At 33.2% G+C, this 25623-nt stretch overlaps 1 protein-coding gene across 8 annotated transcripts in view; it reads right to left on the bottom strand.

The window, feature by feature from the left end:
* LOC126775435 (T-box transcription factor TBX3-like) overlaps nucleotides 1-25623 on the bottom strand; it is a 118267-nt gene that overhangs the window by 21709 nt on the left and 70935 nt on the right. For 5 of the 8 annotated variants that reach the window (XM_050497382.1, XM_050497383.1, XM_050497384.1 and 2 more), the window contains one exon: nucleotides 11870-11965. The exons of the other annotated variants lie outside the window; for them this stretch is intronic. In XM_050497382.1, coding sequence (XP_050353339.1) covers nucleotides 11870-11965 — 96 coding nt within the window. The remainder of the gene's footprint in view (nucleotides 1-11869; nucleotides 11966-25623) is intronic. 8 annotated transcript variants of the gene reach the window in all.

Genomic DNA, 25623 nt, shown 5'->3' with positions numbered 1-25623 from the left:
GATTTTTTTATTTGTGGTTGTTATATATGATAATGTGATAAAAAAATAGAACAACATTTATATAATTGATTCTAGAAATCATGTTCTGTACACGTATGAAAGCTAGTAACAAGGTATTCATACAAGAAGGATTAGAACAATTTTTTTTTTATTGATACTTTTGCTCAAAGCCTTGTAAGACGATTTAGCAAATATCCTGATATCTTGGACAAAATCCATGTATCTTCAAATTTTTATTAGAATTTTTTAAAACCTATATGTAGGAAGAAAGGTAAATGGGTCCATCGCCCATACACGTGTAAGAAATATCGCCAACGTCCCACCAAACTTGGATAATAAGATGCTATGTCCCTTCGAAACAGAAAAAAACAATACTAAGTACTGCTGTTTGGCGGGAGAATATATGACATTATAAAATATATTTAAAACGCTGATACTAACGGTACATAACAATCTCGACCAACGAGGTTTCGAAATGAACATAAAAGCAAGCTCATAGAAATATCAATAATAATTACGTTGCTAAGTAATTATCATCGTTTGCATTTCAAAAAAGGAACGCAGTTCAGGATGACAAACGAAATACTGAATTCGTGTGAAGCGAGCCTTTTAGGAGAACAGAAGTGTTAATGTTTACTCGGGAGGCAAACACGCTGAGCAAACAGCCTTTGCGGCATGAAATTGATACGCCGACAGCACTGAATTATTATTTTTTTATATCCTTTTAGTTTTTAATTTATGGTTTTTGTTTTGAATATGGTTTTGTGTTTGTAAATTTGTTATATTTTGGTTTACATTTTTGTTGAGAAATATATAGGAACATGAAATACATTGTACTCAATACTCGTTATGCGCATGCTTATTAATTATTAAAAAAGTGTTTGATATGTCAGATATGTCAAAGCCTCTGCCAATACAGTTTATTATAATATATTTGTATTAAATACAAGCTTACTTTTATTTCATCAATTTTTGTTCGTTGCGTTTAATCTATATATCATATATTACGGTAATTTAATATTTATTTCAAACGTAGATTAGATTACAGAACGTTTTTTTTTTTTAATTTAAATATAAATGGCTAAGGATTAGTTGATTATCATGGATTTGCATTTTAATATATTATTATATTAGTTATTTAGCTATTTAATTTATTTGTCTAAACTACTGTTTTTATTGCCGGTTCTTCATAGTTTCTACATTCGGAAAGAGTAACATTAAGTGTAATCTTGTAAAACGAGTCATAAGTACTTATTACAGTCTAGTTGAATAAAGTGTATTTCGTTATTTATTTGATTAGCTGTCTCAATAATATTGTATGTTCTGCTCTAGAACTTCACAGCAGAGCCTTCAATATGAATGCTTCAAATTTCCTTAGTATTTATATTATTTTCAATTTATTTATTATAAAATGAGTGTATCGATCAAGCTTATAATTGAAAATTGTGTTATATTGTGATTAAAATGTGCTATTAAATTATTTTAACACTAAAAATAATTTAGTAAAAATAATAAGTTACATTGTTTTTTAATTTTCTTCCATTTGGTTTTCGGAAGACGGCGTTGCTATCTCCGATGGTGTATCATAAATAATACTTGTGCTTGCTGTTGTCTTAATTGAAGCACACATATTTTAAAACATTATTCCACGATGTAATGTACTCGTAAGTGTGTATCGTTTGTTGGAGATCCTTAATAAATACATATGTATTAATAAAACTTTATATATTCAACTTTACTTCCACTTTATATAATCAAATGTGCTTAATTATTCATTGTTGTACAATATTGTTATCAAACGGATGACATTTAGATAGATCTTCAAAGAGATTCCTAAGTGTAAACATTGCATAACAATACTTTAACGCGTTTTAACTCTAAATTACAGATCTACATATGTTTGAGAACTAGAAATACATTCGTACCGGTAATTGTCGGAAGCGGATTTCCACTTAGAAATCAGTTAAAAACAAATGTTCACATTTCATCTAAATTACACTTACAAAGCGACGTACTTAATACCCTTTCTACTTTGTATTAATACTAGCAAAAGAAAAAAAGGGGCTAAGAGTCGCAACAAAAGTCTTTAAACTATTAAAACAAACTTACTCTTAAGTACAATTATGAAACATAGACAATCTGCTGACAGAGGCCGAACAATTTTTGCATAAAGCGTTCCATTTTACGCTTCCAATTTTCAATGCATTAAAACGCATTTAAATGTGGAACAGGAATTCATAAAGACGGTGGCGCCGCCATCCGCAATTAGGAGTAACATCAAACTATCGTAGACCAATTATACTGATCCCTCTTAAAGTACAAAGAGTTCCGTGTTAGGGGTCCTCGTGGATCTGTTATAATAATGTGCCGGTGATTTTATACTTGAGTGATGATGCTTTAAGCGGCCCCGGTAAAAGGCTTTTTATAGTTTTATACCTTCATTCAAGATACAGCCGTGGTATAGCTGTTAAGCTGTCTCTATTAATAAATGTTTGATGTGTCTCTACCAGTTTAATCGTTGAACCGGTTAGCAGTTCAAAAGATCGAAAATTAGAACAGGAAACGATTCATATTTTTTGATGAACTCGTCTACTCTCTTTGGATTCGTTTTAAGTTCCGCTATTGTTTTACATATAACATTAACATAGCGTTATATTTTAATAATTTACACGGCGTTACATTTTAATTAACTTTATGCCTTAATTTAAAGTTAACCAGTAATACTCAGTAACCTAGAAATCGTACTTAACTTATAACTACGTTATGGTCAACGTGAATCAAGTAGATATCAAGAATCGTGACACGACCGACTTTTAAAATACACATATGTGATGAAATTCTGTCAGATGTGCATCCACAAGCCCGCATTGTAGCAACGTGGTAGCATATGCTCTAAGCCTTGTCTTCAAGAGGAAAGGCTTTTCCTAGCACTGAAACATTTACAGGCTCTAGTTTTACATAGTCTACGATTAATCGGATGATAAATTTATAAAACAATTACAATAATTAATAATGACAATTACGGCAAAATACTATAAAATTATAGATGGTCTCGCGCAGCCGTTATAACTAATTGCAAACCACAAGATTATATACTATGAATCTATTACAAATAAAATTATACCTCGATTATATAGGCTGAACTACTCTCAGTAAACATTCGTTTTAATTACCGCTCATTCTTATCTTCATGTATTTTCCATTCCATTACAGTATGAAAACAATCGAATGAATTGAATGGATAGATTTATTTATCGCTATACAGATAAATAATAATTATTTGTAAGCGTAACAACTAACTCCTAAGACGAAGAAAATAGATCGATTTGTTTTTTATTTTTTAATTAAATTTTTTATTTGAATATCTAATTTAAATGACACTATTATATATGTAAGTGTAAAATTATCTGTTGTCCTCTTGTTTATTCACATATTGTGCTATAGTTAGAAACATAATTACGAAATCATATACCTATATCTTATACGATGATTAAACCAACTTTTTAGTCACAGTCGTCATCGCAGTAATCTTGAAATATATTAAAAAGCTCCTACAAATTGGATTTACAAATAACACTGTTCATTCAGAGTTCATTAGAAACATAAATTAAAAAAGAATACCGTCAATACTTGAGATGACCAACGAGTTAATTACAAAAAAGTTTCTATATTCATTTCAAAGCAAAAAAAAAAAAACAGTTATCACCTAAGCAATTAAGTACATTAACTTAATAGAGTTCGTTAAATAGCATCACAATGACATTAAAGACGCGGTAAAAATACCTTCGAATCAAACATAAGCAAGAACTAGTACATTGAAAAAAAAATTGCGCCCGCCATAGTTGAATGACAGACACGAACCACTTTTTGCTTGTTCTCGGAATAGGATTTGCACTATCCTAAGATAGTAAATAATCTTTACTTCGTGGAACATTAATTGTTGAAAATATTTCGCAATTGTTTTTGTGAGACGTTATGGCGTTTTAAAAATAGTTTTAATGCGGCTTTTACTTTCAGTGCAATATGTTTTCTTGAATTATTTAGTTTCCGACCTGTGGAGCTCCACAGGAAAGGGACATGCGATATTGACGATGATAATTATGAAACTTATACGATGCACGTATCAAAATAGCGTATCACTGTATCGGTTTTCGACGTTTCACGATTTAAATACGAAATGGGATCGAACAACAATGCAGTTCAATGTGTAAGCTTAAAAAAATTTAATACATTTTATCAAGAAAGAATAAGCCCAATATATTTATACGTAGAAGTTATTACAGTTCCCAAAAAAAAAAATCCAAATAATAAATAGTTCCGTAATTCAACTATTTTTAATAATGTTTATTAAACATACGTAAGAGATCTTTAGTACCGACGTATGAGACATGAAGTCAGCTTAAGTGTAGTGATAGTCATTTTATAGCAGCTGCGAGAATCGACGTCCAGTAAGAAAATTAATTATAGTTTTAATTAAAATATATACATTAAAGGGACCACCGCGGTAGTTGAGATATGTAAAACTATTAAATAATAATAATACTTCATTCAAAATACTTCACATGAAATTGTATTACAAAAATATGCAGTCTCTAAACAGCTATATATATGCATACGTATAAACAATTTCTATCGATATTTTAACTGCAGAAAAAAGACAGCACTTTCCTAGAACAATGCCTATTTCCCAATTAATATGTTATTTGTTTATTTATTTTTTTGTTTTATTTAATGCGTATGTAGTCTTCGGAAAGGAAATCGAAGTTGTTGCTAATGATTACAAGATCAGTTTATCCCTAAAGTCAACGGTAACAAATTGCGCAGTTGATAGCGTAATAGTGTATGCGCATACGCAGGTATACTTTCGCGGTCACTCACAATCCAATGGGAAAGCAATCCGACATGACCTTAGAGAGTTCAATCCAATAACTTAACGGGTGCTATTGAGAATTGACAGAATGTCCGAAAAATATTTCATTGACTTAATTCGGCATTTAAACCCAGGACCTCAAAATATAAAGCTTATAAGTATAACAATTAATGACCATGTCAACTTTTCAATAGCGTTCTTAAGCAATAACAGTTTTACTTATATTATTTAGCAAATGTTCAATTACACACCGGTTTATAAATTTATGTCATATTTCATCGTTGATTTGAAATTCGAGAGGAGAACCCACTTTTATAACTAACCCCCCCCCCCCCCAATATAGAATTAAAACATTATAAATTTATTCAATATTTAATATATAAGCTATTGCGATGTTATCTATGACGCGGAAGACTCAAAGAAATTTAATCGGAGGCGATTAAACGGTACAATTAAGAAGGTATTCTTCATAAAACTAATTACTGTGGGGGCTCGTAAGACGTCATCGTCTGCGTCATCAATTCATCAGTTATTCCACCGCAAAACATCAATTGATTGTACGTATAGCTTCTTTGCGGTTTAAAGATAACTTTACCTAGTTTAAAGTAACAGGCTGGGCTAAGGCCTCCTCTCCCTTTTTGAGGAGAAGGTATGGAGCTTATTCCACAACGATACTCCAATGCGGGTTGGTGAATATACATGTGGCAGAATTTCAGTGAAATTAAACACATGTAGGGTTTCCTCACGATGTTTTCCTTATGTCTTCTTCGTTCGTTTATGTCGCTTAGTAAATTTCAATTTTATATAAAAAATATGGAGAGCTAATGCGTAATACTATTGTATATAGATGATAAAAAAGCGTAGATCTCGTATTTGTTGATTTCCATACATGATATTTAAAAATTATATGACAGACTCAATTGATCATATATTTCATTTCAGAAAAAGAAAACTACTGAGTTTAATGCCGATTCTTCGATAGAATCTACACAATAAGCAGGATATATTTACATTAAATTTAATCCTATACGACCATACTTATAAACGTTGACTTTCTTCTTTTTTCGTATGTCAAACAGTAATGGCAGAAAGAGATAAATCATTTTTTACCTATTCAAGTTTAACAGGATGATTCGAAATTATTTGAGTAATAAATATTTTTATTTGTTTTTTTTTTCATTTTGTATTCATATACGTTAATTTGACTTCATGGTAGGCGTGTGTAAGGAATGTTTAATACTACAATTCCAATGTCTAGAATTGGTGGTCAACCATATACCATTAAGTAGTATAAATATCGGTGGTTGATTTTTGATAAACAATAAGCAAGCAATACGCTAGCAGCGTTATTGTTATCGAATAAAGATTTTTGATCTCAACTGTCCATTTAAATAAAAATGTTCATTATGAAACTGAAAACGTAATTCTATACTGCTAGTCTGCAAGAACGCACTTCATATCTCACTTTTTAAATGTCGAAAACGTACTTACAATGACAAGCTATTTTGATCTTTGCATGCTTTAAATGTTATAATTATACAAGTCAATGTCGCATATCACTTTCTATCAATCGAATTAAAAATAGCTCTATAAGTATTGTACTACAATTAAGCACACTTTTAATTTTAAAAGGGAATAAAGTCGTAAGAGAAACGGTCTAGAAACTGGATTGTAGCGAGGGAACATAGCTTAAGCAATTTTCTATATGGATGTAAAGACCGTTCCAGAAATACCGCGCCTTCTACCGTGTCAACGGAATGGAATCTCGGGTTTTCTTCAAAACATACCTCTCAATTGTAACTATGCGGTGACAGCATTTCTAAGCTATCACGGTGACCGTTACTACTTCGTTAATGCCTATTCATTATAACGAGTTCATTTTTTATCCGATTATCTAAGTTGAGAAGGATAATGATTAATGAAATCAGATCTTTATGGCAAAGAAAATTTGGTATGACTAAGATTAGCGGCCATGTTTTAAATAATTATTTATTACCTAATATATAATTACTACTTACAAATTTTTATGACATATATACAGGTATAATTTTGTTACGAATATTGAGAGTTATTCATTTGGTATTATTGAAGGCTTGAAGGACTTAACGTACGATTACTGTTTGTGTTGTTATTCTTCGTGATTTTTAAGCATAAGCAAAGCAGTCGAGCAAATGGGCCGTTTGATGGTGAGTGGCCACCATTTTCCTTAGACATTGGCACCTTAAGACATTTTAATCATTCATCATAACAATGGAAATTATGTAGCCTAATAACTAGCTCACTCATATTTCAAACCGGAAAACAAAGTAGGTATTACTGTTTGACTGTAGAATGAACAATGAGTATCTCACCGTCTACCAGGTGCCCACCACTACATCCAGAACCAATTTCTGCCTATATATAATAGATCATATGTTACGTTGTTTAAAATATGTCAGCTTCTATAAGTTGCTCGTTTGATCAATGTAGAGAAATCGGGGCATCCCTTTAAGATACAACATCAAACGCGTCTCCCATGGGTCATGGGGAGGTAATTGATTGGCCAGTATTGATCGGATTAAATATGATATGAGGCTTACAGACAGGAGTGGTTGTAGGTTTTTATTGGTAGGGATTGTGGTATTTTTTTTTTTTTTGATGGAAAAAATGTTGTTTTGCAAAAAAGGTTTTATATCAGTTTCAAAATTAATTAGGCTGTATATTTTAAATTCTTGTATTTTCATGTAATTCAAGTATGTTAGAACGTTTCAAATGTTATCATGCTGATGTGAAAAAACAGCGTGAATATTTTGTGTTTAATTTCAAATTACGAATGTATGTGTGTATCTTGACGTTTTTCGTTAAGACATTTGTACACCAAGAGCAAAATGATTAAAATACCTCACACCCATTCTTGTTGTCTCCATTGGTGACAGGAAGATCAATTCGACCAGAGTAGCGGAATTGCAATTTCACGGTGGAAATAATTTTAAATCAACTCGGAGTCTGGAAGTCGGCAGTGTTTACAACCCGTGCCTCGGAAAACACGTAAAGCCTGGTTCTACACGTGAACTCTTTCCGGCCGTGTCGGATTTGTCGTCTCATCGGATTACGATTGAGGGAATAGTGACTGCACCATAATATGTTCTGCGCAGTTAGCCACCGTGGTCGAAATCGGTCAGGAGGACATCACATCGGTTCTTTCGCCCAAAGTATCGTTTTAATATAATTAATGTTTGTTCCCCAAGTAGCTAGTGACACGAATATCATTTGGAATAACTCTTGAAACCCTTGTAGGTTAACGATTTATCGATTTATCTGTCCATTCATTCAACAGGCGTGACATTTAAAATTTTCATTTGAAGTAATAATTTCTGCACGTTTTTTTTTAATCAGCTTGAATTCAAAGACGGCGCAGGTTAGGTTTCTTAAGAAAATATGCGTGACTCAACTAAGATTAATTTAGGTTTCGTGGTTAAAATTTTTCTTCTTAAGATTTTTTTTCGATTTTTATAATAAAAAATTGTAAATAATAATTATTTACATTAGACTTAAATTTATTTGACGACATAATCATAATTTACATTTACATAGACTATATGTACCATAAATAACAAGAGGGTTGGCCGAATAATTATAGCCATATGCTTAAAAATTAATACCTTTTTACAATTATAAAAAAAAATACAAATTAGATGTTTGGGAATTACATTAGAAGTTAAAAATGGTGGCAATAAACAAACAGACGGAAACATCGACAGCTGCCTAACGACATATCATTATTTATAAGTATAATTATCTGCCTTGTTAGTTTTGTCAAGAAACCCCCAATCATATCGTAATTAACTTCGTTTTTACGCCAATTTCAAGAGATTTTTTTTCTAGACAACTATCAATTGAAAATAATCTTTGAATTTATTCGTATTAGAGTCTTATTTCGATTGTTTTGTATCAAATATACGTGAGTGTTGTACCATATAATTAGTATGCGGACACCTCTGAATGATGGCTGGCGCCTTCGGCTGTCTGAAGGTGGCCTAAGATGTTTTCACCGTATAATAAAATATACCAAGAAATCCAAAGATAATATTGTGTCTTAAAATTAAACTTATTATTTTAATATGAACTAAAATAACATAGGTATATAACATAAAACACAAATTAAAATAGAATATTTCTGTTTGTTTAAGACGTTGACGATTATTCTTGTAGAAACAATAACAAAATAACAACAAATATGGTGATTACCTAATATATAATTACTATTATACCTAATATATAATTATTATTTATAATCCTTGGGGGAGGCCTTTGTCCAGCAGTGGACGTCTTTCGGCTTTTTTTTTTTTTTTATAGAATAGGAAGGCGGACGAGCATATGGGCCACCTGATGGTAAGTGGTCACCAACGCTCTTAGACATTGGCATTGTAAGAAATGTCAACCATCGCTTACATATCCAATGCGCCACCAACCTTGGGAACTAAGATTTTATGTCCCTTGTGCCTGTAATTACACTGGCTCACTCACCCTTCAAACCGGAACACAACAATATCAAGTATTGCTGTTTTGCGGTAGAATATCTGATGAGTGGGTGGTACCTACCCAGACGAGCTTGCACAAAGCCCTACCACCAGTATCTGGTGATGGTGGTGGCTGGTGATGATGGTGATTACAAGTAATAGTAAGTATAGTATTACAATGTGAGGGGGCACGTGTTAGATAACCTATGTGTTATGTCAGGTCAATCTCTATTCCAAATTCCATCTAAATCTGTTTAGCTGTTTTCGCGTGATTAGGTAACAAACATTCAAACATACAAACTTATGAGTAATTATGCCAAAATATTACGAATCGCTTTTTATACGTTAAACAATATTTTTATTCGGGCGAATGATATGCGGACAAATCCGCAATAAAAATTGTAATAAAAACGAACATAAGCACAAGACATAATAAAACCTGCACTTTGACATTTACATACACAGATTAAAAATGCATCGATACAGATAAAGCGGCTATGGCCGTGATTTATAACTTATTTGTGCCTCTTAGTATAATAATGACATCGTTTATCCCTATTGGATAAAGATAAATCATTTGAAACTCGAGTAATGAAAGATACAATCTCTTATTTATATTAAGTTAAGTAATTAGTTATTTACTTAGATAATAATATAACTGGTGTTGCCTTTTTTATTTATTTATTTAATCTGTTTGAATGTGTGAGTTAAGTCTTGTTGTTTAAACTAGATTTACATAATCGTTTGTATCGAAATTTCGGACACACTTATTTAACAAATAAATATAATCAATTCAATATTTTAATTAATTGAAAAGCATTAATTTAAATAATTTTTCGTTACATTTAACGAGCATTGGAACACAGCACAAAAAAAAGCACAAAAAAGGAGAGAAGCCTTAGCCCAGTGGGGTATTCATAGTTACTTTACTTTACTTTTAAATTATTCTTTTACGAATATTAAAACAATTCTACACAACTGAAACTTGCAAATGTCTTATTATTAACAACTGATTGTGTTATAATTTGGTTAACAATCAGCTAAATGTTGTATTTCTTTAAAAAAAGCAACGAATCATTCATAAATTTGATATAGTGTACATTTCAGCGTTTAATTTTAATAGTATTTTATTACATACAAAACAGTCACTGTGATTGGACCTATATATAAGGTATTATTACGTCATTTATATGATTTGTACTTTATTAATTAATCTATTATATATATACTCAATACATATTTTAATTAAATAATCATATTTTTCTGAACAATTCCGAACAAAAAAATTGACAGTTCATCGGAAACATAGGTAACGTGCACAGATTAATAATCATCACAAAAAATTATACAGCCTAGATTCGAACTAGCAATATTCGTTTAAAATCCATGTGATCCCCTTAATACTCGAGTACATCATAATATTTGTTTACGATTTCTCAACGAAAACAAAAATTACATGATTGAATAATCTGTGGAGCCGCGCCCACTTACCGGTAGGTAAGTAAAAAAATAAAAGGTAATACGAGGTTCGATCATAAATAATAGAATCATTAACATCTGCCGCTATGATTTCGACCATAAACTTTTTTGGCGGCAAAAAAACTATACATTATTTAAAGTTCGTTGCTTACTGGAAAAATAGCTTACCATTAGTTATTTGTTTAATAGTAATGTTATGTTAACGACACTTGAAAATAAAATTAAGTCGCCACAAAAAATTAATATTATTTTATATTATATATTTTTTATTTAAAATAGGTAGGCATTCAAATGGCCGCATAGTCGTAATTCGTCACAACTGTCCCATATACACGGGCAATATAACATTAACAAACATTACACCGCCAATGCGCCATTAATCTTGACAAAGAAGATGTTATGTGTCTTGTGCCTGTATTTACACTGGCTCACTCAACCTTCAAATCGGAACTCAGACTGAACGAACGATGGAATATTTAACTACCAAGACAGGCTTGCACAAAGTCCTACCTCGATGTATTAGTTATCGTGATAACCTACATTCATTCTTAAATACCAGTACAGCTTGTTGCACGCGTGCTGACACGTGTGGCGAATACCACTTAAGGAAACTTAATGATTCAGAATATAGACAGTCATATTAATTCACTTACCTTTTCTATGGTTTACTGATCCTTCCAGGCAGTCAAAGTGATCAAAATATATAAAGCGAGATTTCGTTGTTATCGCTCAGCATCCAATGGACTCTCAGCCTTCGAGGCTAGTTAGGGGCGTCGTTAGAAGACGTGTTATGACGGTTATTTTGTTTTTTTATTTTTATTTCAAGGGTAGCTTTTTATTTCTGTTTGATTAGGATGATCACGAGGCCTCTAGCTCTTGTTTTAAAATAATCCGATGTTTTAATTTAACTACCCATATAGTAGGATCAATTTAAGCGTTTATTGGCATATTGCGACGGCAATATTATAAAGGTCATTGACACGGAATTTTGTAATTAAAAAAAAATGAAATGTCTACTAACCAAATGATCTGAGTGGGGGTCTCTGGGCGCACTAGGTGACGTATTGGGCCACAGCAACTTTGACAACATCCGTTGGCTTTGGCTATAGATGAGCTCCTACGAAGGAGAAAAACGAACTTTAGTATGATATGAATAAAGGCGAAATACGCCTGAGATCGGATGCAACCTGCCTGGGCTAAAGTCGAAAAGTCTAAACATATAGGAAAAAAAAAATGATTCATTTTGTCATTGAAATATTTCCAATATATTTGGCAATACTGTTATTATACAAACCCGTTTTATTTTATACATTTTCCCAAAAAAAAGCATATCGTATTGAAATACATGTATATTATATACACTATATATAGACTTATATACATGAATGTAAGCTATGCATAGATAATAAATAAATTTTGTCACAGATAATGATATTTTAGTAATTGTCATTAAATAAATAGTTTATTGTTATAATGGACAACGGATCGCAATAAAATAATAAGTAAAGTTGATGGCAAATATTTGCAAATTGACGCATACTTTATCGATGAATGAAAAGTGAGATTATTAGTGATAATAATACGTTTTACGAGACCTGCGCCTGCGCCTCTGGCGGTTAAGACTTGATATGCCTGCCAGGGTTTGCCAACATCTTTCATATTTTATACAATATGTAAAAAACACCAGTTTGTATTATACATATGAAATAAAAATCTAGTATCAAGTACACTCGAAAAGAACTTCGCACTATAGATATAAACAAAGAAATAACGAATTAGATTGAATTTGATTACCTATTAAGCTTAATTATAGAGGTCCATAATAGATAGATATTGAAGAACAATTCAACAATAACTCTTTTTCAAACAAGTATATAAATCGATTTAAAAAAAAACGAGCAAGCAAATTTCATTGTACATTATGTCAATTAAGCTGAGAGTTCGTTCTGAGTCAACTTAACGCGAATAACTAGCGCGGTAAACAAGAGCGAAACGAAATCAGCGCCAAGCGTTGGCCACTCCTGGCTTAAAAAATAACGAGACGTAATAATAGGTTGGGTAAAGTTCTCGCCTGCAAAACAAACACAGACAGAGTAGGAACGGTCAGAGAGCGCTAAATTACTTTAATAAGCGCTCAAACATTTCTTCGCGATGATTTATTAATGTTTTAAACGACTTTAGAAAAAAAGGTTGCTCTTGTATGTGTATTTGTTTGTGTTTGTGTGTGTGTGTTTTTTTTTAAATATTTTTTGCTTCGTTACTATTAAGTTAGGTTTTAAATTGTAGTGAAATGTTTTGATGGTTTAAGGGATGGTTTTTTTTTAACAATCATTCGCGTGATCGTTATAGGATTAGCGTTTTTAAGATAGTCGTATATTTTATGATAATATAAATGCATTTTTTCTCATTTATAATTTGTGTTTTTTTTTTTATAGAATAGGAATGCGGACGAGCATATGGGCCACCTGATGGTAAGTGGTCACCAAACGCCCTTAGACATTAGCATTGTAAGAAATGTTAACCATTGCTTACATCACCAGTGCGCCACCAACCTTGGGAACTAAGATTTTATGTCCCTTGTGCCTGTAATTACACTGGCTCACTCACCCTTCAAACCGGAAGACAACAATATTAAGTATTGCTGTTTTGCGGTAAAATATCTGATGAGTGGGTGGTACCTACCCAGACGAGCTTGCACAAAGCCCTACCACCAGTAAAAGTGTATTGATCCTTGAGACATACAGACATATTGCACTTTTAATCCGCAGGCGTTTTACTTTTATTTGTGTTTACAAAGTCTTATAAACAAGACTTAGGCTAGTGAGTCTAGCGGTGCAGAGAGGCAATAGTGCCAGCGTCTTGGGTACAAAGGCACAAGACAATCTTTTAAGCGGCATGTTTTTGCTATAAATTTGTAACGTGTATTTTTTTTTTTAATTTTGTATATTATAAATTATCTGTACATAGTTTACTAATAAAGAATTAAGACTTAAACACAGTAGAGACGAAATAATAAATTGTATATTTATATATGTAACAAAATTAATCAAAGTTATTTTATACCAAAACACAATATGGTATGGAAAAATAAATACATAAGGAAACACATAAGGAACAATTAGATCTGAGTTATTTCGTTATTATGTAAATATAAAAGGCGAGATGGCCCAGTGGTAAGAACGCGTGAATCTTAACCGATGATCGTGGGTTCTAGCCCAGGCAAGCACCACTGAATTTTCATGTGCTTAATTTGTGATTATAATTCATCTCGTGCTTTACGGCGAAGGAAAACATCGTGAGAAAACCTGCATGTGTCTAATTTCACTGAAATCCTGCCACATGTTATTCCACCACCCGCATTGGAGCAGCGTGGTGGAATAAGCTCCAAACCTTCTCCTCAAAAATGAGGAGAGGCCTTTAGCCCAGCAGTGGGACATTCACGGGCTGTTGCGGTTGCGGTAGGTAAATATCACTCATCTTACACGCCAGGTGAGCTTCTGTATGAACCAACTCAGAACTCACCTCTGAACACTATCGTGAAATGAAGCGCAATATGCGACATTGACTTTAATAATAATAACCTTTAATATAATACATGTATCAAAATAGCGTATCATTGTAAGTGGATATTCGACATTTCACGAGTGAGATACGAAGTCAGTTATTGCAGAATAGCAATGCTGGAGACATTGATCCAGAGTTGCTGTGGGTAGGCTGTCAGAGGTTGTATTTTACCTTTTTATAAATATATAAAAGCAGCGGTCGGGAAAATGGGCAAAAGGCTGATGGTAAATGTTCACCACCCCCTATAGACATTGACGCCGTAAGAAATACTAATCATTCCTTACATCGCTAATGCGCCACCAATCTTGGGAACTAAGATGTTATGTCCCTGTGCCTGTACACTGGCTCACTAACTCTTCAAACAGGAACACAAAATTGCTATTTAGCGGTAGAATATCTGATGAATGCTTGGTACCATTCATCAGATATTCTACCGACCCAGACGGACACAATTCTAATCAACAATGTTATAATGTGAGTATGAAAATATTAAGATTAAAATTACGCATTGAATAAATAATTCATTTAAATAGTAACAAGGGCTCACAGATTAAATATATATAATTATATATTTTCAATATAAATAAGTGATAGGCGATAAATTCCATTAAATATTTGGTATTGTTGATCGTTTTTTAATAAACGTAATTCATGGAAACGAGAGATAATGACCGGTTGTGCCGAGTTCTCGCCTGCTAAACAAACAGGAACAGAGTAGAAACGGACAGACAACATTTTTATATTATTATTTTGTGTATATATTTATTAATATGAGAATATTTATAGTGTTTTATATGTTTTAAAAATGGAAATTAAAACTCTAAAGTTCATGTGCGCAAAAAATTTGAATTTAATTACATATTTAAAATCTCGATTTTATTTGTGTTATAAAAATTATTTATTATTGTTGTAAATAGGTTGCTTTCCTAAGCATCTATTTTTGTGTGAGAAATTTGACTTAAGTCAATATATATATGTATATATATATATTATTCATATACTTAAACGATGCTAATGTTAAATGAATCCACCGTAATTCCAATTAATCTAACTAAAATAATTAAATTTGCGAAATATTGTTGACTCGCCTGATAGATAAATGAAAACTTTGCAATATTGTCAGTTGCAATCGTACAGTTTTTTTTTTATTTAAGGTATTTTGTGCTACACAGGCACATCGCAATCGCAAAAAAAATGCTTACGTAAATTAGTATTAACCATAAACAAAAAATAGGCTATCATTGTATATCTGTAAAGATTTTTAATTGCTTTTTTAAATTAATTAGGTAATGTTTCTTAAATAAAATAACTGCAACAAAGCAATTACTTTGACTCGCTGACCTTCCTCTGTCAGGATGTTTACTAACTATCACGCAACAGCTTCTTTGAGCTTCGGGTATTAAATATGATATAATTTTCTTGGGAAGTTTATTTCTTGAAACATTGAATTAAATGTATATTTATGTACTATACATAGGTTAAGCTATTATATACTTGTACAGCTTGTCTGATACAAGTCTGATTTTAGTACCTTCTGCAAATTCCAAATCAAAATATATTTTACTCAAATAAGGTTTTATATAAATTCTTTAAAAATTAATTTAATTAAATTAATCTTTTAGGTCAATTACATTAAGAAATACGTTAATTAAATACAATTAAATGATTATCTCTCATATATTTAAGTACACACATATACTGGTGGTAAAGCTTTGTGCAAGCTCGTCTGTGTAGGTACCACCCACTCATCAGATATTCTACCGCAAAACAGCAGTACTTGGTATTGTTGTGTTCCGGTTTGAAGGGTGAGTGAGCCAGTGTTATTACAGGCACAAGGGACAAAACATCTTAGTTCCCAAGGTTGGTGGCGCATTGGTGATTGAAGCGATGGTTAACATTTCTTACAATTTCAATGTCTATGGGCGTTGGTTGTGATGTGTAACTTTTGTTATTGGTTAATAAGGACAATGATAATTTGCATAAAATTTTCCATAAACATGCCCCGTCTCTCTCTCGTTTATTAAGTGATGCACAATGCGTGACAGTGACAAATGATGCAGTAAACTACAACGACCTTTCATGCTAAATTATTTTGAAGGGTTTATATTTTTTTAAGATTTTTTTTTTTGTTTTAAGTTAAGACAAGCAGCTTGTGCCAATGTTGCAAAGTTAAAAAGGCAAGGAATTTTATTACAGTATATATATTATACTATAAAATTAAGGAGTCTGTCCATTGGTTATCTATGTATCCTGGGGGTGTTGTTTGTTGTAATTATAATTGATAGCTATCTGGAGCAGCTGTCGGAACTGTGAGTAATATCTTTGTTATACCGGTTTAATGTTTAATGCAAATTGTTAACTTCTATATTATGTTGAAAGCTAGCTATCAAGGTTTGCGTGATAGTTTTATTAAACCAATATCGACAATATAAAACGACTATGAAAAATTACAGTTAATATTTAAATCAGGTTATGTATGAAAGTATAAAGAGTGTATTTGTTTGTTAACGTTAATCTTAGCATCTGCAAGATGGAATATTTTAACAATTTAAAAAATATTATAAATAAATTAATACTTCGCAACGATACAAGTTTATATTAAATACTTACATGGGTGATACATTTTTAAAATACCGATACTAATACGACAAAGAAAAAAGATTTGTTTCCTAATCGATAGATCGAATTACTGAACCGATTTTAATAATTCTCAAACCATTAGAAAGCTATTTTATACAGAAGTACCATATATATTATTTTATTTCAATAATAAAAAGACTTTAGTACCTATGTATGTACTCTTATAATCAAAAACTGAATTCCACGAACGAAGACGCGGGTAGTAGTAGTAGTACTAGCAATTCTTTTAAGATGAAACAAATGCAGTTCTTATTAGTAGCTTTTTGTTATTAAATATCAAAATGTATATCCTTCTGTTCCGGTATTCGTGAATAGGAAAAAATATCTTTCAAAACATTTCTACTATGTTATTGAACTCATGTAGAGTTCAATAATATAGTAGGTACACAAATATGGAAGGGATGGCTTACGCTGTCATTAAATACTATAACTTTAATTCTATTATTTGAATTAATGTAAAAGTCAAAAAAATATACATACATACATACATACATACATACATACATACATACATACATACATACATGTTTGAATGTAAAAGTGGAAACTTTGTTGGCTTATGTGAGACTTATTTTGTTACCAAATGTTTATGTATTATATTATGCTGTATGTTTCCCAAATAAATAAATAAAATAAAAATAAATGAAAGTCGTATTGTTAATAGTAGTTTGTCTATAAGATAACCCTCTTCATTTGAGTCGGCTTTTACAAGCACTTTGAAACATCATTTTGCAAATCTACCATGACAGTTAAACTTCAGTGATAGCTCACTTTGTAATGTCTAATTTCAATTTGTAACTTGTAATAATAGTAATTTATTTAATTACATTATATATTTTAATATTCATAAATGTACATAAATTTCACTGTTGTCGACTTCAATTTGCCCGAGATACATAACAGCTTAATATACAAATCGATTGTTGAGATTAATTTTGTACTCGCTAAGTGGTATTTACAGAAAATTGCCAGCCAACGCGCCTACGATACCTAATACCAGCTTGCGGTTAACGGGTTAGACGTAGAAGACGCGGGCGCGCTCGTAAATTACGTAATTCCTCGGCTATCAGCACCGAATAAACACACGTTGACAAATTTCCGATCGCCTGGAACCATTGTGAGCGAGCAGCAGACCAGCAATTACGAAGACGAAATAATATAATGTCAAGAACTTAATCAACCCGATCGAGCTGACCGAGGGTGTAATTAGCGGGCAGTTGGACGAAATATGAATGAGGCAGGCGAGGCGCCCGCGCAGCCGCGGCCTGCCTCGACGCCGGAGGGCGGACCGGACTACACCCATGAAATTGGACCACGTTGCGGGTCATTTTCCTTATATGGAAACGCAAACGACGCGAAACTATGTATTTCGACACTCGACGACTGGCGTACTGGCTTTTTGTAAACGACAAAATCACGATTCCCAGCGTGACATCTAACCCAAGCATCTATCGGTTCCAGCTATCGACCGATAAAGGCCGACGTATATGGAACTCCGACGAGCCGACAGGGCGAAACATCAACGCTAATTAAGCTCCATAAAACCGAATATCGAGTCGCAGGTCCGTCGTTAGCTTTCACCGCGGCCGACAGCGCTCCGGCCGACGACGACGAAAAAACGAGAAATTACCTCACATACGCGAGCCCACCTTACGATCGTCGTAATAGATTAATGATATAGCCTGCGAGGTCTGTGTTTAAACGAGAACCCTGAAGAGGTCGCGGCGTGTCGAGGTGGCCGGTAATGACGCGGCGGGCGCCACCCGTGCGCGCGCGAGCGAGACGCCGCGCTACATTCGACAGAGACGCCCGAATAATCGATAGAGGCGCCACCGACTCGCCGCGGGGCGGCGCCCGCGTCGGCCCCACGCGCACACCACATCTTATTGAGAAATTCTTGAGATGATGCATAATTCTCGTTTTGGTTTCCTGTGTAGTTATTTTACTCCCTGTTAACAATATTACCATTTCGGTGACCGCGCTCGCAGACGCATATTTTATCGGCAACATCGTCCCTTTAGTGAGGACTGACTCGTATGCGCTTCGTTGAGTATTCGCCTGATTTATACATCGCGTAAAAACGATGCGGGCGCTGTTCGCCGAGAGTGCTATAAATTCTGCGTTTAACTTTATAGACTAATAATTCCAGCTTGATTTACTAATCACTCATTAATCTCGTTTTGTTTAATTATTAATTCCACTATACAAAACGTGACAAAACATAATTACATAAGTTAAGCTATGAAGTTTCGTTTAAATAATAGTTCAATTATAAATGTTTCAATCAGCTTTCAGATATAATTTCCAAAAGTCCGAGCGGTCGTTTGGACCTCAGCCGGCGTTTAGCTGTTAAAACAGCAATCACGTCTTATCGGACAGTTATGCTAATAAGACATGCTAATTCCCAAAACCAACAAGCGATGAACAAAAGGGACCATCGTACAAAAAGGTACAAAAGTGAGCTGAGCAGACGGGCGCCAAGGGCAATTATGGGCTAAGGCCCAAACTGGCGGGCCGAGGGATGACTGGAATGCGGTGCTTTCTACGAGCGATTTTTTAGTAGGTCTACATTATTCGCATCGTTCTGAGAAAAAGAAATGTCTAGATGTAGCTGAGTTGTACCTACATACGTCAGAACCTATTCATGTTGATCGATTTTTTTTAAACTTTAATAAAACATTTCCTTTCTAAAACATGTAAATGTTTTAATTTTTAGATTATCCGCAATGTACTTGTTTTAATTTAAGCTGATTATTTATTTAGTAATTATTAAGCTATTAAAAAATTAATGTAACTTTTATTTCTTGAATTGGAATATTATAAAAATCGTTAAATATTATAATTTATATTTATTGCTCATAATTTTTAAATTTCGAATGATATTACAACATTTAAGTATGTCTATTCCAATTTATTTGTAATTCGAGAATGTGACAATCTTTCTCGGAGTGTGTGGTTTTTCACAGCCAATGAAATAAAGAGAAGGCTATGAATAGCCCTAATCTAACCACCGAACTAAATACCTATCCGGACAACGCCGGACATTGTAATCCGGTAATGTTAGTAAGGGCGTGACCAGCCCGTGACGTCACTCCGCCGAGCCAATCAGAGCCCTAGATTTATTGTCACCCCTGTATCAATACATTACAATAGTGACAAATAGGGATTTGACTATACAGTCTGATTTTTTTATTTAAATAAATGTAATTACAATTGACAATGACAAAACGTGATCATAACCGGTTTTTGTTTGCTAATAAATTTACGGGGCCATTTGCCAGTATCTACTTTAGATACTGGCAGTAAGATTGAATTGATTTTTTTTATTAGGCAGTATAAAAACTGCCATTTGCAAAAAAAAAAAAAAATACATTGAATAAAAAAAAACTCGCGAAAAACGGATACATCGCTAGATATACACGTAGCCACGTTCACAGCGCTAATGTTGTTCAGTACACTCGATATATTGAAATAGCGTAATTTTTATTTAAAAAAAAAAAACAAATGCATCTCGTTAGTAAAAATCCAGAAGAGCACCGGAAAAATCTGTACTCTCTAGTACTTATAATTTCCTAGATCAACGATACGTACCAATGTATTATTACATTTCTCTATCACCCTCATATCTGATAGTCATTTGTTATTTTTGTCGTGCCAATTTAAGCTCTATAGCAATGGAATAGAGGCGACCGTTATCGATAGGGTGATGAAGCAAGGGTGACATCACAATGGGGTTAGGATTATTCGCAGCCAGTGTGCAAGGGGCTTAAGTTATTACGTCACGCGGTGCAATGGCGCCGTATCATTATTATTATCTATTAAATTGTATTAATATTCATTTAATGCTTTAAACAGCCGCTACGTCCCTTCATTGTTAGCTTATGTACTCGTATGTGTAACGGATTTCCTTTAATATATATATTTCGAATTCCTTTCCATTCATTCACAGCTAAGCTATTTGTATTGATATAATAACAATTTAAATTTTTTTTTTTTATTATATATAGTTTTTTTTTTATATAGAATAGGAAGGTGGACGAGCATATGGGCCACCTGATGGTAAGTGGTCACCAAACGCCCTTAGACATTGGCATTGTAAGAAATGTCAACCATCGCTTATAGCCAATGCGCTACCAACCTTGGGAACTAAGATTTTATGTCCCTTGTGACTGTAATTACACTGGCTCACTCACCCTTCAAACCGGAACACAACAATATCAAGTATTGCTGTTTTGCGGTAGAATATCTGATGAGTGGGTGGTACCTACCCAGACGAGCTTGCACAAAGCCCTACCACCAGTAAGGTAATAAATATAGGTAATAAATGCTCAAAGCGTCCATGTAACAATGATGTAGTGAATTCTTGTAGTTTCTTGTTGTTTAATATTGAGACTAAAGGTAGATAATAGTAGACGATGGTAAATAGAATGTAAGAGTCGAATCCTATTTCTCCATGATTTATATACTGTGATATGATTGGCTAGACATTCTAATTTCAAACTCCAGGTCGAGCTGTTAAAAGATATTACGTGGTTTCTGTTGAAAATTCACAGTAGCAGTCCGGAGTCTGAAAGTTGAAATCTGTCCGGTCGTGTCGGGCTGCCGTCCCACTGGATTATGAAAGTGAGGGAATAGAGAGTACATCTGTATTTGCACACACACTTGTGCACTATATGTCCTGCGCAGTTGTGTAGTCTCTTTGAGATTGGCTGCTGCGACCGAAATCGGTCAAGAGGACATGATATAGTGTTGCAAATTTTACAAGATTTTATTGAAGTTCACCTGTTCGTATGTATATTATAGCAACTGAATTTTTAATCCAGTTCCATACAACCGTTTGAGCTGAAGCGTCCTTTGGCGCTGGAAGCAACGCGATCTAATATATTATATGTTTTTTTTTATCATCTTTTAGCATCATGGTATAGAATGCAAATTCATAGACATATTGAAATAAACGAATTCAAAAAACCCGTGTGACTTAGCATGTTCAAAAGTAATATAATTTTATGGTCAAATTTATTTAATCTACATTTTTCCAGTTACAATATAAAGATAAGAATACTTTATTAAAATTCAAAAAAGGAATTTTCATTCCAAACACAATTTATCAACTGTCTTCAAGAAACTATGACAAAGAATTGTCTTTTTCCTTTACAATTTAAGTCTTAACAGATTTTCTTTCATTCATATCATTTATACGTGAAAACGGCAGTTACCTGTGTCAACAATGGTGACAGGTGTTTTCCAACTGCAAAAAACAAAGGAGGATCTTTGACACAGTGCCAAAATACTTGTATAGACAGCAACGTCCGTGGTTGCGCCGCATCGCGATTGCGGTTGTTTGTCTTTGAAAGAATGCACGGAACAATACGTAATCATAATACAATTACTTATAACGTATATATATATAACGTTATATACTTAATATATACGTGACTTTGTTTGGGTGTTAAAGTCGTTGTTTCACTTGTGTTATATATATTTTTATATCGCGAGAATTATATTCTTTTGTTACTTATATATTTTGAAGAAATTCATGTCACAATGAATGACAAATGAGACGAAAGTTATAAACATTTCTTTGTACAGAAGATATTTTTTTAGTTGTGTATAATGATATACATACCTATTTAACTTTATTCGCTTGTAGTAGGGCTTTGTGTGCGTTTGTAAGTTTCAGTGAGTATACATATTTATAAATTTTTGTTTTTCGTTTTCGACGTTATCTAGCCACTAGTTCATCTCGGCTCGTATGGAAATGATGCCCTCAAATTTTACCTTGAAGTTCTCAAAGCATTCGAAATAGTTTCACTTTAATAAATGTTTAAACAAGAGTATTTAGTTAGTTTAGTTTTTCACTGGTGGTAGTGGCTTTGTGCAAGCGCCTCTGGGTAGGTAACACTCATCAGATATTGCTGTAACAGCAGTACTTGGTATTGTTGTGTTCCGGTTTGAAGGGTGAGTGAGCCAGTGTAATTACACAAGGGACATAACATCTTAGTTCTCAAGGTTGGTGACGCATTGACGATGTAAGCGATGGTTAACATTTATTACATTGCCAATGTCTATGGGCGTTGGTGACCACTTACCAACAGGTGGCAGGTGGATATGCTCGTCCGCCTACCTATTCCATAAAAAAACAAGAACTATATCAATATATCTGTAATATGTACTCACTTATAATACAATTTAAGAAAACAATTATTGCATTTTTTTAAACGAACAAAGCGTGTATATGAACTGGCCGATATTAAATCAATTACATTTTGAATTGTCTATTTTTGCGGCTTCATCTGTGTTCCATTAGTTTAAGCAATGAGGTCATTGACCTATATTAAAATCTTTATAGGCCATGTTATTTTGAAATTCAAAATAAAAATATATATGATTTTTATTATTCAAAATCAAAATGAAAATCAAGATGTACTTTATTTGAGTAGATTTTGAAAAACTTTTGAATCGTTTATCATTTTAGAAAATTGAATTTAGTGCGAGGTCGCCACCACAAATTCTACTTGGCAGAACCCGCGAGAACATCAGTAATTACTCTTTTCTATTGAACATACATACGTAGGTATAAATGTTATTACTATTAAATTTATTACCTATTCTAAAATCAATAAATACTAACTCGGAGCTTTTTAATTTAATAAAATTCAAAAAGCTTTAAATATTGAAACCAATTTATAAAACGAAATGTTTCTGTTTGTCCCGTTATGTTCTTTGTGCCTGTAGCTACACTGACTTACCCTTCAAACCGGAGCACGACAATACTATGTATACCGTAACCGTAACAGCCTGTGAATGTCCCACTGCTGGGCTAAAGGCCTCCTCTCCTCTTTTTTGATGAGAAGGTTTGGAGCTTATTCCACCACGCTGCTCCAATGCGGGTTGGTAGAATTCACATGTGGCAGAATTTCAGTGAAATTAGACACATGCAGGTTTCCTCACGATGTTTTCCTTCACCGTAAAGCACGAGATGAATTATAATCACAAATTAAGCACATGAAAATTCAGTGGTGCTTGCCCGGGTTTGAACCCACGATCATCGGTTAAGATTCACGCGTTCTTACCACTGGGCCATCTCGGCTTTTTTTTTTTTTTTTTTACTATGTATAAAAAGTATTAAATATAAAATGTCTGTAAACTAATACACGTATACAAGTGCGTTGAATTTTTGTGTAGTAGTCATTGGCACTTGCTTGAGGTTTTTTGACATAGTACCGTCTCAGCTCAACAGATGGCGTTCGAGTCGTATCTTAAAATTGCTCACGAAAACAATTAATGAATATGTGAGGAAATCCTGCTAAATACTGTATTATAAAAATCTATATGCATCAAATCCTTTCTTCTATGTGCATGCACAATTATACATGCTATTTAAATATACATATAAATTATTCTGAATAATAGGTACTTCTAATTAATATATATTTATTGTCTATATATATAAATAAGATTTTTGTAATATTATAAATAAGTTTATTTTTCGTCTCCCGAATGCATAAACTACATAATTACCATATATTCAAATATGGTATATATACATAGTGACATAGGTGTTTTTAGAAGCTCGTATGTTATCGCGTGGTCGTAAATTCTCTATCAGCTAATCTCGGCTCCAGCCTCAATTAACTTAAAACGTGTTTAAATTCCGACATTTATATCGATATCGCGCTCTATTGGTGGTCCAACTTGCTTGTAAGGACAATTTGTCTCTTGGCATTGCGCTCGGAGTAGGGAAAAAAAGTTGGCGTGTTGTTCGCGCGATACGACGCTAAAACTACTGGGTTTTATGTTACTGAACTTTATATATTTCAAAGCGTTCAATTAATGATTATATTATATTTTTTATACGATTATATTATATAATATTTTCATATGATGATATGTCTATGATTATGTAAGTACTAGGACCACCTGGGCACAAAAAAGTAAAGCCTAAGAATGTCCTACTGCGGTGCTAGAGCCTACTCTCCCTTTAAGAAGAAAGTTTGGAGCTTATGGCAACATGCTGCTCCAACGTGGGTAGGTACACATGTCCCAACATTCAGTAAAATTTGACATATGCAGGTTTCCTCACGATGTTTTCCCACACCGCCGAGCACGAGGTGAATCAACACTGTTTAAATATGACTGAGCATTGTTTTTATAAAATACCTTGATTGGAAGATAAATCCTGTTATATATCTTGATAAAACTCTTCCTATTTATTATGTTGAACAAAAAATGAAACTTATATTGCTTATTGCATACATTTTATTATTATTATTGAAACTAAATGATTAGCAAAAAGATTATAATTGCAAACTGCAAAGTTAATACCTCTGATTGTTTCGAAGTTATAATAGAAATACGCACTGTCAACCTTCGAACTCATACGGTCTCTCAGGCGTGGGTAAATCTAAGATAACTGAGCATGCGGGCTGAGGTATCCACAATGATGCGGGTATTCGAAGCTTGAATGGGAATTTTTGTACATGAAATAGATGGTGCGTCTTAAGGCTCGGTTATACGCGAAATGGCTATTTGAGTTACGTTGATTGCTTTTTTCTAATAATCATTACCGGA

Source organism: Nymphalis io, chromosome 18, assembly GCF_905147045.1.
Source record: "Nymphalis io chromosome 18, ilAglIoxx1.1, whole genome shotgun sequence".
Taxonomy (NCBI): domain Eukaryota; kingdom Metazoa; phylum Arthropoda; class Insecta; order Lepidoptera; family Nymphalidae; genus Nymphalis; species Nymphalis io.
The sequence above is the reverse complement of the archived record's forward strand: the minus strand, read 5'-3'. Positions and strand labels throughout refer to the sequence as shown.